This window comes from Neophocaena asiaeorientalis, unplaced genomic scaffold (genome assembly GCF_003031525.2).
Source record: "Neophocaena asiaeorientalis asiaeorientalis breed wild unplaced genomic scaffold, Neophocaena_asiaeorientalis_V1.1 scaffold177, whole genome shotgun sequence".
Lineage (NCBI taxonomy): Eukaryota > Metazoa > Chordata > Mammalia > Artiodactyla > Phocoenidae > Neophocaena > Neophocaena asiaeorientalis.
The window spans coordinates 13,929,962-13,943,653 of record NW_020172779.1 but is presented as its reverse complement, the minus strand read 5'-3'; the positions used below and the strand labels follow the sequence as shown (position 1 = coordinate 13,943,653).

At 45.1% G+C, this 13,692-nt stretch overlaps 1 protein-coding gene across 1 annotated transcript in view; it reads left to right on the top strand.

Moving 5' to 3' along the window:
* Positions 1-13,692, top strand: part of ADCY8 (adenylate cyclase 8) — a 218,934-nt gene that overhangs the window by 87,821 nt on the left and 117,421 nt on the right. The window contains exon 5 of the mRNA XM_024741236.1: positions 2,080-2,207. Within this exon, the coding sequence (XP_024597004.1) occupies positions 2,080-2,207 (128 nt within the window). The remainder of the gene's footprint in view (positions 1-2,079; positions 2,208-13,692) is intronic.

Genomic DNA, 13,692 nt, shown 5'->3' with positions numbered 1-13,692 from the left:
TATATATATATATATATATATACGCACACACACACACACACTTCAATGTATTGAGTTTTTATCATTCATTTCATTTAGTGCCAGGAACTTTCCTTTAGTCCAAGAATATGTCTTTTTACTTTTTCGGTGTCGAAAACGCCCTTTCTTTTATAAAGTGATGGGGATAGGTGGGTAGTTTGGTTGTTATTTTTGTATGTTGATGGACTTTTCATACTTCCTTGGCAAAACACAAAATTGAACTCTAGAGAGAAGTGCCTTGGACCTTCTGGGTTTTTTTTAAAGCTGTCCCGTGGACTCCACAAATCTGGAAACTGCCAGGACCAGTGGAGTCAGGTCTCCCTAGTTCCATTCTGGCCATAACAGTCTAGAGCGTCTTAGAAGAAACAAGTGAAGGTCTTGAGCTTCCCTTTTTGCTCTCTTACAAAATTAGTTGAATTGAAGCAGCCAATAGATAGGAACCACACACTCCTAAAAATAACCGTGGGATGGCTGTGTCTGCTATCAGCGTTCTGAAGATCGCATCTGTGCCCATTTGGGAAGGTTGGCAAGGCCCTGGAGATCTGATCCAGACAGGGAAACACCAGAGCCAGTTCTGATTCTCCTTTCCCTGTCTGATATTTGTTTTTTATTGGGAGGGTGATTTCACTTGTTACCCAAACACGATGTCCCAATGCCTGATCGGATTAGGAAACCAGCATGGTGCTTCATAACTTGGCAGTACCAGGGCATCCACTGTGCTGCTGGCATCTCAAGTAGGCCCTTTCTGTCTGCAACTCCCCTCCTCATGCCCTTGGACTCTGGTTTCCCAAGGAGAGCCCCTAACCCACAAAGCCATAGACCCACAGGCACCTAGGGCTTCAAATCTAGAAGACATCTCAGAGTCGTTCCGTCCCAACCATCTACCCAAGGAGACCTAGAGAGAATCTGCCTGTGTCACAGATAGAAATGTGAAAGAACAGGGACAGGAGTCCAAGTCATCATCATAGAGATGGGTGACATTAATTTAGTGCCCCGTCTGCTGGACCCTATACTAAGCCTTCACATGCCTTGCCTTCCTACATCTTTACAATCACACAATGAGGTCCTATTCTTATCCCCATTTTATAGATGAGGCAATGGAGGCTCAGAGGTTAAGTAATTTACCTAAAACACACAATTAGGATGGGGTGGGGGTCTAGGATTTGATCTGCAATGGGACTCCTCAGCCAGTGCTTTTAGCCCCTATGCTCTACCGCCCCAAGTTCTCTTTCCTCTGTAACCTGCAAAATCCAGCCTATTCCCATCCAATATGAAAGTATGCACCATTTCCTAGGTACATGTTGCTCTTTGAAACTTTGTAAGGATCATGTCTTCAAGATTGTGAATCCACCAAACAAACAGGCGTGTCCTGCCCCTCACTGGTGAAGTGATCAGGATAAAAATTGTACCTACCTCCAGGTTCTTGCGAGGGTGCATTTTGTTTAATATATAATAGGGGTTGTTTTAATCATCTTTGTGTCAGGGACAATGCTTGCTTTATGATAGATGCACACCTGATGTTTTTATCGATGAGCAAGCGTGTGAATCAGTAAATGAATACAAGTATGTACAAGACACAGTCAGCCCCTCTTCTTAAGGTGCCAGTACCGTCGTTGGGAAAGGACTTTATGTAGAGTTGGAATAGTTGGCATCCCTAAGTGATTTATTTTTTAAGTGCTTATTGTTGAGCTAGCAACTGATATAAGCTGTTAATCCAGAGACATGTCCCGAGAAGAGATACATCAGTGGGAGCAGGACTCGAGTGTTCAGTATTCCGCGGGGGATTAAGATCAGAAAGGTACTACACGGCAGAGCTGGGATATGGCCCTGTATCTGTCAAACTCAAAATCCAGTGTTTCTCCACGACTCCATTCCACCGCTGAGCCCTTCAACTCCCCCCTCCAATTTCCTGGGAAGAAAATAGCGGCACATTTCAAAGGTAGAAGCCCCTGATCCCAAGGTGCAGACCTGCTGACCCGGCTCCCCTCTTTCCCAAGGCTTTCGGAAGCACTTACCCATCTGTTGACTCAGTCCTTCCCTCTCCCACCTTGTTCCTTTCAGGAGCATCACTGCCTTCGCATTAAAATCCTGGGAGACTGCTACTACTGTGTTTCAGGACTTCCTGAGCCCCGCCAGGACCACGCCCACTGCTGCGTTGAAATGGGCCTCAGCATGATCAAAACCATCAGGTAATTTGGGACCTTCTCCCTAATACCCGAGCCTTTGATGTGCTTGATGGGAAAGACCAAAACCACCCATCTATCCTTTGCGGTCGGTCATGTGTACGTTGAAAGGTGGAGTTCTCTGACTTACTTCATGAAGACTGTATACCCATTAGTTCTCCCATAGGAACCACTAGCTTCATTATGTTCTAGTTACACCTCCCTTTCAATCCTTTGTGCAACACATTTGTGTGACCAATGTCCTTGTGGGGATACAGCAGTGAACGGGGTGAGCATAACCGATGTCCTTGGGGGGATACAGCAGTGAACGGGGTGAGCATAGCCAATGTCCTTGTGGGGATACAGCAGTGAACGGGGTGAGCATAACCGATGTCCTTGTGGGGATACAGCAGTGAACGGGGTGAGCATAGTACTTGCCCTCAGGGAGATTACAGCGTGGTGGGAAAGATAACTGCATAGACGATTCCAATACGGTACGGTACGCTCTGAGACGAATCAGACCAGGGTGCTCGGGGGCGATAGAGAAGTAACAGTGCAATCTGGGGTGCTGGAGAAGACTTTCCAGAGTACAGATGTCTAAGCTGTTACCTGAAAAGTAAGACATTAGATCCTGGAGGTGGAGCGGAGCGCTTGGAAGATAGGGGGCAAGATAGGGGGCCGTGTGCAGGATTCGGGCAGTGCCGTAGTGGCAGCTGGTGGAGCCTGGGGCGGAAATGGTGGTGACAGGTAGACGGCACCCTGGGAGCATGCAGAACCTGAAGGGCCTTCTAAGCCGTGCTAAGGGGGTGCATTTTATCCTAAGGCCAACAGGAATCACTGAAAGGCAACCTGGCTGTCTTCACGGGTGTGTGGCAAGTGCTTTTGGCTTCAGTGAGTGTAGCTGACGAATAGAGGCTGAATCAAAGGGGGATGAGCTATTGCGGTCAAGGACTTTGGAGCTAAGCTGTTTATGGCTTTGCGACAGAAGCTCAATATTGCCAAAGCTCCCCTCAAGGTTCCAAATTGTTTGCAGATCCTCCAAGCATCACATCTTCCCACAGTCACAGCAAAGGGAGTAAAGAGTGGACACATGGGCAGAAATCTCCGTGGATTATGTCTTCATCTTATAAGGGAAGAAGAGCGCTGTTGGAGACAGACCAGAAGACTCTCCTCGTGCACTCACACCTGGGTTGTGTGGTCTGTCAGGCATCCGTGTGATGCTCGGGAATGTCGGTCTGGATTCAGGTTCAGCCGGGACAACAACCCCTGCTCCGCACCCCCAAACACGCACCCTCCACTGTAGGCTCAGCTTGCCTGCTGGTTCCCAAGAGCAATCCAGGAACAGGCAAGAGGAATGTAAGGAGTTGGAGTCTCCCTTTCTAGAACCCGGCCACAACCAACACAGTGTACCTGACCCTTCTACTTGCTGACAGATCCCTGACTTTATTCAGGTTTCAGGCAGAGTTCTGTTGACATTGGGAGATGCTGTGAAGTCCCCTAGTTAAGAAGAGGGCACAGAAGCCCTTTTCCTAAATATGATCCTGTTCTATTGACATTGACACTGGTCATTTCAATACTGAGCCTGAAATCACAGTCTGGGTGGGCAGATATGCCCCCCGGGTGGGCCCTCAGGGTCCCACCTCTGGAACTTACCCACAACCAGGGCCTGATCAAGGCAGTGAGGTGCTTTGCCATGAGGTATAGGATGAAAATCCAACCATAACCATCCCTAAGACCAAGTAGGCAGGTGGAGAGAGACTGGAAATGTCCACTCTGCTGTTGCTCCCTCTTTTACAGAGATGCAGATGTCTCCCCCAGTAGGGACCGTGGAAAAGTAGCCCACCACTTCCACCCAGAGTTTCCTTTTGATCAGCCTTTGGTAGATGGAAAAGGCTTCAGGTGCTTCTTGCTGTTAATTTGGACACTTCAGAGTCTTGCCCTGAAAACTAAGATGAATTGTGATGCGTTGACTGGTTTCAAGGGAGGCAGTGTGACCGACACCCAGAAGACCCAATGCCTTGTACCAACTCTACAGCTGATGAGGTGTGCAAATGCTATTCTGTCAGTAAGTCAGTGGGTCGGTCAACAAATCATTTGTTGAGTTCTACCATGTGTCACTGTGTTAAGCCCTGGAAATACAGTGATGAACAGGTCACTCAGGGGTCCTTCTCTTGTCTGTAGGTGCCCATTAGAGATATTACTTGGAGGCTTGTCTATGAAATGAGGAAGTTGGACTAGACCTCTTCTGAAGCCTCTAAAAGTCTGTGATTTACCAACCATGTCAAAATCAAGTTTAAGCAGCAAAACTTTCCTTTCTTTTTTCTTTCTTTCTCTAAATTTTTGTTAAGATATAATTGACAAAGTTGTATATATTTAAAGCGCACAATGTGGTAATTTGATATACTTACACATTTTTTTCTTTTTTTTGTGGTACGCGGGCCTCTCACTGTTGTGGCCTCTCCCGTTGCGGAGCACAGGCTCCGGACGCACAGGCTCAGCGGCCATGGCTCACGGGCCCAGCCGCTCCGCGGCATGTGGGATCTTCCCGGAATGAGGATCCTCCCAGACCGAGGCACGAACCCGTGTCCCCTGCACTGGCAGGTGGACTCTCAACCACTGCACCACCAGGGAAGCCCCTATACTTACACATTTTTAAATGATTATCACAATCAAGTTAATGAACACATCCATCACCTCACGTAGTTATCTTTTTTTTGATGAGAATGCTTAAGACCTACTCTCGGCAAATTTCAAGTATACGATAAGTATTATTAACTATAGTCACCATGTTTACATTAGAACCTCAGAACCTATTCATCTTAAAATGAAAGTTTGTACCCCATGACCAACAGTTCCCCTTTTCCCTACCCCAATCCTAGCCCCTGATGACCACCTTTCTACTGTTTCTATCAGTGCAACTTTTTTTTTAAGATTCCACATATAAGTGATATCATAGAGTATTTGTCTTTCCCTGTCTGGCTTATTGCACTGAGCACAATGTTCTCCACATTCATCCATATTGCCGCCGACAGCAGGATTTCCTCTTTTTTAAGGCTGAATAACATTCCTGTGTGTGTGTGTGTGTGTGTGTGTGTATGTGTGTGTAGAGAAAAAGAGAGGGAGAAAGAAAGGAAGGAAGGGAGAATATCTTTTTTATCCATTCATCCACAGACTTTCCATAAGAGTTCCCATCTTGAACTTAAGCAGAAGATATGCTGCAGAGATGGCGTTGCAGAAGAAATAAACATTGACTATCAAAATGCTTTAAGGGGCTTCCTTGGGCGCAGTGGTTGAGAGTCCGCCTGCCGATGCAGGGGACACGGGTTTGTGCCCCGGTCTGGGAAGATCCCACATGCCACGGAGCGGCTGGGCCCGTGAGCCATGGCCGCTGAGCCTGTGCGTCCGGAGCCTGTGCTCCGCAATGGGAGAGGCCACAACAGTGAGAGGTCCACTTAACGCAAAAGCAAAACAAAACAAAACAAAAAACGGACAGACAGAACCCTAGGACAAAAACAAAGCTATACAGACCAAATCACACAAAGAAGCATACACATATACACTCACAAAAAGAGAAAAAGCAAAATATATATATACATATTTTAAAAAAGGAAGAGAGCAACCAAATCTACTAATGATAATAAGCCCTAAATACTAAAGCAAAATAAACATAAAACCAGAAACAAATTAGATACAGAAAGCAAACCCCAAGTCTACAGTTGCTCCCAAAGTCCACTGTCTCAATTTTGGGATGATTCGTTGTCTATTCATGTATTCCACAGATGCAGGGTACATCAAGTTGACTGTGGAGCTTTAATCTGCTGCTTTTGAGGCTGCCGGGAGAGATTTCCTTTTCTCTTCTTTGTTCGCACAGCTCCTGGGGTTCAGCTTTGGATTTGGCCCCGTCTCTGTGTGTAGGTCACCCTCAGGCTTTTGTTCCTGCCCAGACAGGATGGTGTTAAAGGAGAGGCTGATTCCATGGCTTTGGCTCACTCAGGCCAGAGGAAGGGAGGGGTACGGAATGCGGGGTGAGCCTGCAGCAGTAGAGGCCGGCATGACGTTGCACCAGCCTGAGGCGCATCTTGTGTTCTCCCGGGGAAGTTGTCCCTGGATCACGGGACCCTGGCAGTGGCGGCCTGCACAGGCTCCCGGGAAGGGGGTTGTGGATAGTGACCTGTGCTCGCACACAGGCTTCTTGGTGGCTGCAGCAGCGGCCTTACCATCTCATGCCCATGTCTGGTGTCCGCGCTTATAGTCGCAGCTCACACGCGTCTCTGGAGCTCGTTTAGTTGGTGCTCTGAATCCCCTCTCTTGGCGCACCCTGAAACAGTGGTCTCTTGCCTCTTCAGCCGTTCCAGACTTTTTCTCAGACTCCCTCCCAGCTGGCTGTGGCACACTAGCCCCCTTCAGGCTGTGTTCACGCAGCCAACCCCAGTCCTCTCCCTGGGATCTGACCTCCGAAGCCCGAGCCTCGGCTCCCAGCCCCCGTCCACCCTAGTGGGTGAGCAGACAAGCCTCTCGGGCTGGTGAGTGCTGGTCGGCCCTGATCCTCTATGCGGGAATCTCTCCGCTTTGCCCTCCACACCCCTGTGGCTGCGCTCTCCTCCGTGGCTCTGAAGCTCCCCCCCTGCCACCACCCCTCCCTCCACCAGTGAAGGGGCCTCCTAGTGTGTGGAAACTTTTCTTCTTTCATGGCTCCCTCCCAGAGGGGCAGTTCCAGTCCCTCTTCTTTTGTCTCTGTTTTTTCTTCTTTTCTTTTGCCCTACCCAGGTACGTGGGGAGTTTCTTGCCTTTTGGGAGGTCTGAGGTCTTCTGCCAGCGTTCAGTAGGTGTTCTGTAGGAGTTGTTCCAGGTGTAGATGTATTTCTGATGTATCTGTGGGGAGGAAGGTGATCTCCACATCTTATTCCTCCGCCATCTTGAAGGTCCCTCCACGTTGGTCCTTTTGACCGAGATCCAAAGATTGTTTCCCTATACACACACATATATATATGTGGTGTGTATATGTGTGTACATATGTATGCGTATATGGTGTGTATGTGTGTTTGCACATGTGCTTACGTGCAGATGTGTAGATATGCATCAGTATGTGAGCACCTATGTGTCTATACTTGTGTGTGCGTGTGTATGTTTGTGCATATACAGGTGTGTGTGTTAAGGATTTGAAGCAGGCCTTGGTGATCCCTACAATTCTAAACTCAGTCAATGGAGTTAGTGCACAGATAGTTGGTGACCTTGGAAGACATACTGGGGCTTCATTCCTCAGGCAGTGGGAAGTCACTGACACTTGAAGTGGGGAAGTGTCATGTTCTGATCTGGGCTTGAGGAGAGTAACCATGGAGATGGATAACTCTGTCTCCAGTTTACTCTGGATGAGAGAAATCAGAGGCCAAGGGGAATGAAACTGGCTGGGAGATATTTTCATAACAGTCCAGTAAAGAGAACTAAGGACCTGAAATAGAGCAGTAGCTGTGAAATAGGAAAAGGTTATAATCCTCCAAAGCTGAGACCCCGAGTCCCCCAAGACACCATATGTGACATAGAAGTTTAAATTAAATCAAATGTTTATCATTATAGTAAACTTACCTTATCAATTGGTAATACTCTAAGTATTTTGGACAGGGTTCCACTTTATTAAAGATAGAGTTTGTTGCTGGATGTGATCACAGCAATGGTTCCTTGAAAGAGTGACTATAGCACCATGAGATGACTTAAAGGGAACGTACTGAGTGACCTTGACCTGCAGTCAGCAGACATAACCTGGTTCCTGCTTCTTCCCATTATTAGGTGTGTGGCTGGGGATGAATGTGACTTAACTTCTCAGAGCCTACATGGCCTCTTCTGTGAAATGGGAATCATAAGATCCCAAATTCAGAGTGTTCTTTTGAAAATTTAAGTAGATAGTATGCATGTTATCACCCTAGAAACATTTTTTAATAGGATCTTGCCATTAGGGCTGAGACTGGACACTGGAAATTTTGACTCAGTTAAGTTACAGAAAGCTATTCTAGTAAAATAATAATAACAATAACTAGGGTTTAATGAACACCTACTATATGCCATCAACTGAGATAAGGGTTTTACATACGTTAGTTCATTTAGTCCTCATAACAATCCTGGGAGTTAGGCAGGGATGGAGAGCAAAATATTGAACAACTAGTATGGCTAAAGCATGGACTAATCAGAAGAGGCCAGGGAAGCCAATCAGAATGGATGTTAACCATAAACAACCAGTATAGCTATATGGGTACATCCTGACTAAGCTCTGGAATTAGGCTCCTACTTTACCAATGAGGAAACTGGAGCTTCATTACCCAAACTCCTCATTACGGAGTTTGGGCAATTGCCCGAAATCACACAGCTCATCGGTGGCAGAATAAGGAAACCAGTCCAAAAGCATCTGACGCCAAAGCCATTGGTCTTAACAGTTACGGCATCCTACCTCCTAGCTCCAGATTTCTGCAGTTGTTTCTGATGCCTGAAATCTGCCATTGATACCCAAAGGATCAAAGTATAGCCTAGGAGGTCTCACATACATCCTTAATAAGTTAGCAGAACTGACGTTGAGAGGGAAGAAAAGTCAGTAAACTTCTGACAGTAACAAGATCATAAGCCTTAATCAAGCCTCTTAGTAAATTTATTCCATCAAAAAACAAAACTTGATTTTAGAAACATGATATTAGCTAGATGAATGGCAAAAAAAGTGATTGAATATAACTTTATTTCTAATAAAGCATTTAATAGCATCTCATGGATGTCTGTTCATAAAATTTAATTAATTAAAATAGGCTTAGATAATAATTCCATTACGTAGATTGAAAAGGGGCTCCAGGTGGCTCCGCTTCACATGCCCTGGCTCTATTTTGGAAAGACTTGATAGCTGAGGAGACACTAGAGCTGATGGTGGGCTGTGTTATATGCAGTATCTTTATTAATAATCTCCAAAGGCTCCCTTGATGAACCTTAATGAAAATTACAGAGCCTGGTCTTTTCAGCACAGTTGCTAAAAAGGCATGGAATGACACCAGAATGTCAAACAGGAACTGGCTCGTCCCTGATGGTTAATTGGAACAAAGGTCTTAATTCTTGTGACGGGGTTGCCCTGCCAAGCAACATGGCAGGATGAGGAATGAAAAGCATTCCTCACTGGAGGCAAGAGTGCCCAAGCCCCCTGCATGCCTCGCGGCATCTGTTCCTCCTTCTCTCTCCCTCCTGTAGTTCCTATTGGCTTTGTCTCCCTCTCTCCCTTGCTTCTCTCTCTCTTGTCTCTTTCCTCCTCAAACCCCCTTTCTCACCTTGTTCTGAAAAGTCCCTGACAACAGCATCCATAAGACTGCACTTCTCTTTGAAATGCATCAGAGTTGTCTTTAACATGAACAAGTATTCTTTTTGCAAAATTATTGACAATGGTGAAGGCTGAAACTATCTGGTAACAATAGCTGATAAAGCTAATGTTGATTGAATGCTCACCATGTGCCAGACACTATACTAAATAACCTTCCTGACTCACCTCACCTAATACTGACCACGGCCCTGAGAGGAAAATACTATTACCTTCCCCGATTTTCAGACGAGGAACTTGAAATTCTTATAGGATAAATAACTTCCGGCCAATGACACGCAGCCTAGGCAGGAGCGCAAAGACCCTGAGGCCTGCTTGTCTGACTCCCTAAATGTCTAAAGGCAGGGAAATGGTTAGATGAAGTTTTGCATATTACAAAATAGGGAAATGGGTAACCATTAAGTACCATGACTTACGTTAATATTCAATGGCATAAGAAAATGCTTGTGAGTTTAAAGAAGTACGTATTGCAGAGTACGAACACACACACACACACACACCATTTAGGGCAACCTTAGTTTTTTAAAAATCTACTTTTACAGAGAGAGAAAGACATAGAGCTCAGCGTGGGAAAGGGTGGCTGGATTGCTTCTCTTGCTTTTCTCCATGCAGTCCACACTGTTTTTGAACAGGAATCCTGCTCCAGGTTTTCCCATTACCTTTCCACCCCCAAAAGCAGGAGGGTGATGCTGAAGGGAGTGCAAGCAGCAGGAAGGTGTCCAAAGAGCTCTCAGCTTGCAGTCTGGCATTGTGAGGGCCGATCAGGACCCATTACTTCCTGACCTTGAGCGAGTGACTTAACCTCTCTCCCCTCCCACCTCCTTAGCTGTAAAATGGGGGGAAACCGTCCTAATGCAATCTCCATAAATACAGGAACTGATTTTCTGATTTGTCTGTTTCGTTCCCTGCTTATATCTGCAGAGGACTTCAAGAGATGCTTGTTGAATAAATGAACAGATGAGATAAATGGACTGTATATGTAGCATAGGGTGAGAATGAAACGACATCTTTTATGAAGATAAAAGGCCAACACAGAAGACATAATATTTACATCTTAACTCTCTTGGAGCCTCAGTTCCCTCATCTGTAAAATGGAAATTTATAATGCTGATAGATATCTACCTATCAGAACTGTTGTGGGCACCAGAATGAAACTGCAACTTCCACGCTAGGATAAGACACGGTAGCTTTCCAACTTTTTAGAGGCAGATGGGCCCCATGGTTTGTAAGGCAGGCTGACTCTGAAGTCCAGTAAAGGCTATAGGATAGATCATGGTTGAAGGCAAAGTCAGGCTGCATGGCCACCGTGCTGGCAGCTCCCACCCCAACAGTGAGTGACCCCTGAGGTACCCTCAGTGAACTCTGGAATCTACAGAAGGGAGCTTGCTATAGTCTGCTGACTTTTGGAATTAGCTGGCAGAGACTGTGTCATCCATCTATTGGGCAGAGCCAGATCAAACCCCAGTGGTTCATGTACCCCTAAGCATGGCTCCTTTTTCAACATAAACCATTCAGGGTAGAGGAAATGGACCACTACATTTAGGCTCAAACACCTGGGGTGAAATTCCAACTATTCCACCTCTATTTGTGTGACCTAAAGAAAGGAACTTCTTGGAACTCAGTTTCCTAATTTGTAAAATGGTACTGGTAATGGTACCCAGGGTTATTGTAATGGTACCCAGGGTACACTTGCACAGAACACCCTGCACAGTGACCGTAGTTGACCTCCATAACTAACTCCCTTGTCTTTCCATTTTTCTCAGAATGTCCAAGGGCACTGTCATCTAGGGAGCCGAGGACCAATCACTCAGTTCTTACTACACTGTAAATTAGTTCATCCTTTTTGAACCAATATGTGTCTAGGAACTGCCCAGTTGGTATATGAAATGGGTTGGTTGAAGCTATTTAGATGTAAATAGAGCAAATGCAGGCACAATTTTAGCAGGAAAGGGTAGTGTGATCAATTCATAGTTTTTTTTTGGTCTGATTCAACCTGTATATAGTTGTATAATTACAAATTGTTAATTTTGTTAATTACTAACAAAAAGTAGTAGTAGCCACTATTTTTGAGTGTTCAAACTGCACCAGGTTAAGTGCTTTATATACATGATTTTATAAACTATCCTAACGACTCTGCAAAAATCTAGTTCTCTTTCCCATTGCACCTAAGAAAACTGGGACTCAGAGACTAATGCAACTAGCGTGAGTCCCACAGGTAGTAAGTTGAGATACCTAACTTCACATCCAGGCCTGCTTTAATGCAGACTCCATGCCCCTTGGTGGTGTTGAGAGTCACTTGTTTTGAGAAGCCCATATCATTCCCATTTTACAGAAGAGAATTTACTTCCTTTGCTCCAGTTTCCACAGCCAACAATGGGTAGATGCAGCATTAGAACTCCAGTCTCTGCTTCCAAAGCTGAGGAGTTGGATGTACTTCACCCACAGTACCAGTCTGCCACTCTGCTGAAGTTTGTCTCTCTATTCATCCATTTATTTAACGGTGGAGAAAGTCTAATCTACAGATCAACGATGGCTGTCATTTCTCCAGCACCATCGATGGATTGGTTAATTGGCTAAAAAATGAACCATTTGAAGCATTTCAACTGAAAGAACATTTCCGAGGTTCTTCATCTGTTATCATATACCAAACACTCGTCTTTAATAGTTCAATTAAAGGAAATGACATCATCGCTCTTATGCTGGTAAACTCTTGCATTATTGGTACCCAGCTTGATCTAGAGCTACAAAAAATAATAATAACTATTAAGTGGAGTCTTTATTGAAAATAAATCTTAGCTAGAAGCCCTCCGTGAAAACAGATGAGAGCAAAGCTGCTTTAGTTGAAAGGGGAAGATGTAGAGGGTCTCCCCGCTCCCCAACTGGCGGGGCCAAACACACCTCCGTGGTTCCCCTGGGACTCTTAGAAGCATCTTGGGACAACAAGGGGCTGTAGAGCAAGAAAGGTTTTGAGCTTTGTCCATGAATTCAACAAATACTTCTGAGCACTACATGCTGAGTGCTGTGCTAAGTGTGGGCACGTGGAAATGAAAGATGGTACCCCTGCCCTCCGGAAGCTCAGAGTTTGTGGAGAAAAAGAGCGGGTGCAGATGTTTATAAGACGAGTGATCTATAGGCATTTTTTTTTTTTTCTTTACTTGCGACTGACGAGGCACAGCAAAGCAACGGTGGGGCTCTACTTTGGAAAAATTGAAAAGGGACCCGTAACTCAGAGCAGAATTTCCTCCATTTTAGCTTCAAGAATGCTCAAAGGCCCCCTCCCCCCTCAAGAACAGATCTTGAAACACATGGAATGTGTTTGTAGTTCTATGCAACCGCTGGGTAGCCTTTCCAAAGAGGATCGCTGTCTGTAAATTATTCATGACTTCTCCGTCATTTCATTCTTCTCTTTTATTAAGTCAAATCCCAGACACAACAAAAAGAAAAACAGTGCAATGAAAAAGTTTGTCTTCTTATAATTTTTGTTTTGTAGAAGAAAATAAAAAATCTAAATGTCTTTTCATTAAGATGTTCCAGTGCGTTCCCTGTACGGTGCTAATTGCCTAATGGCATTAGCATGGTGTGCTGTTTAATAGACCCTCACAATTAGTTGGCAAAGCACTTTAACAGCCATTATCTCCTTTGGGGCTCACAAAGGCTCTGTGAGTGAAACAATCAGCTAGAGCTTTATTCTACAACCATTGAAACTCTGGATAAGATTCAGCTATTTGCCCAGAATCACACACCACATACAGTGTCTATGTTGCAAGGAGTCTGAGGTTTGAAAAACAGCAGCTCCAATTTAGCCTTAGAATCATGCTTACCAGCTATGTGGCCACAAGAAAATAGGTTAACTTTCCTGCAGTTCCTTCATATGTGATAAGCAACCAGGTAGTCCTTAGTATGTGCCAGAGACTGTTCTCAACTCTCTGCATATCTTTATTCACTTAACCCTGACAATGCTATTATCGCTCCCATTTTATAGATAGAAGTTAAGTAACGTGCCTAAGGTCATGCAGCTAGTAAGTGGCAGAGCAAGATATAAACTCACGTAGTCTGGCACTGGAGTCCATATTACACCCTCTACTATAGTGATGCTGGGCACACTTTAAAACTAAAATTGTTTGACTTTTTTTTTTTTTTTTTTTTTTTTTCGGTCCGGGGGCCCCCCACTGG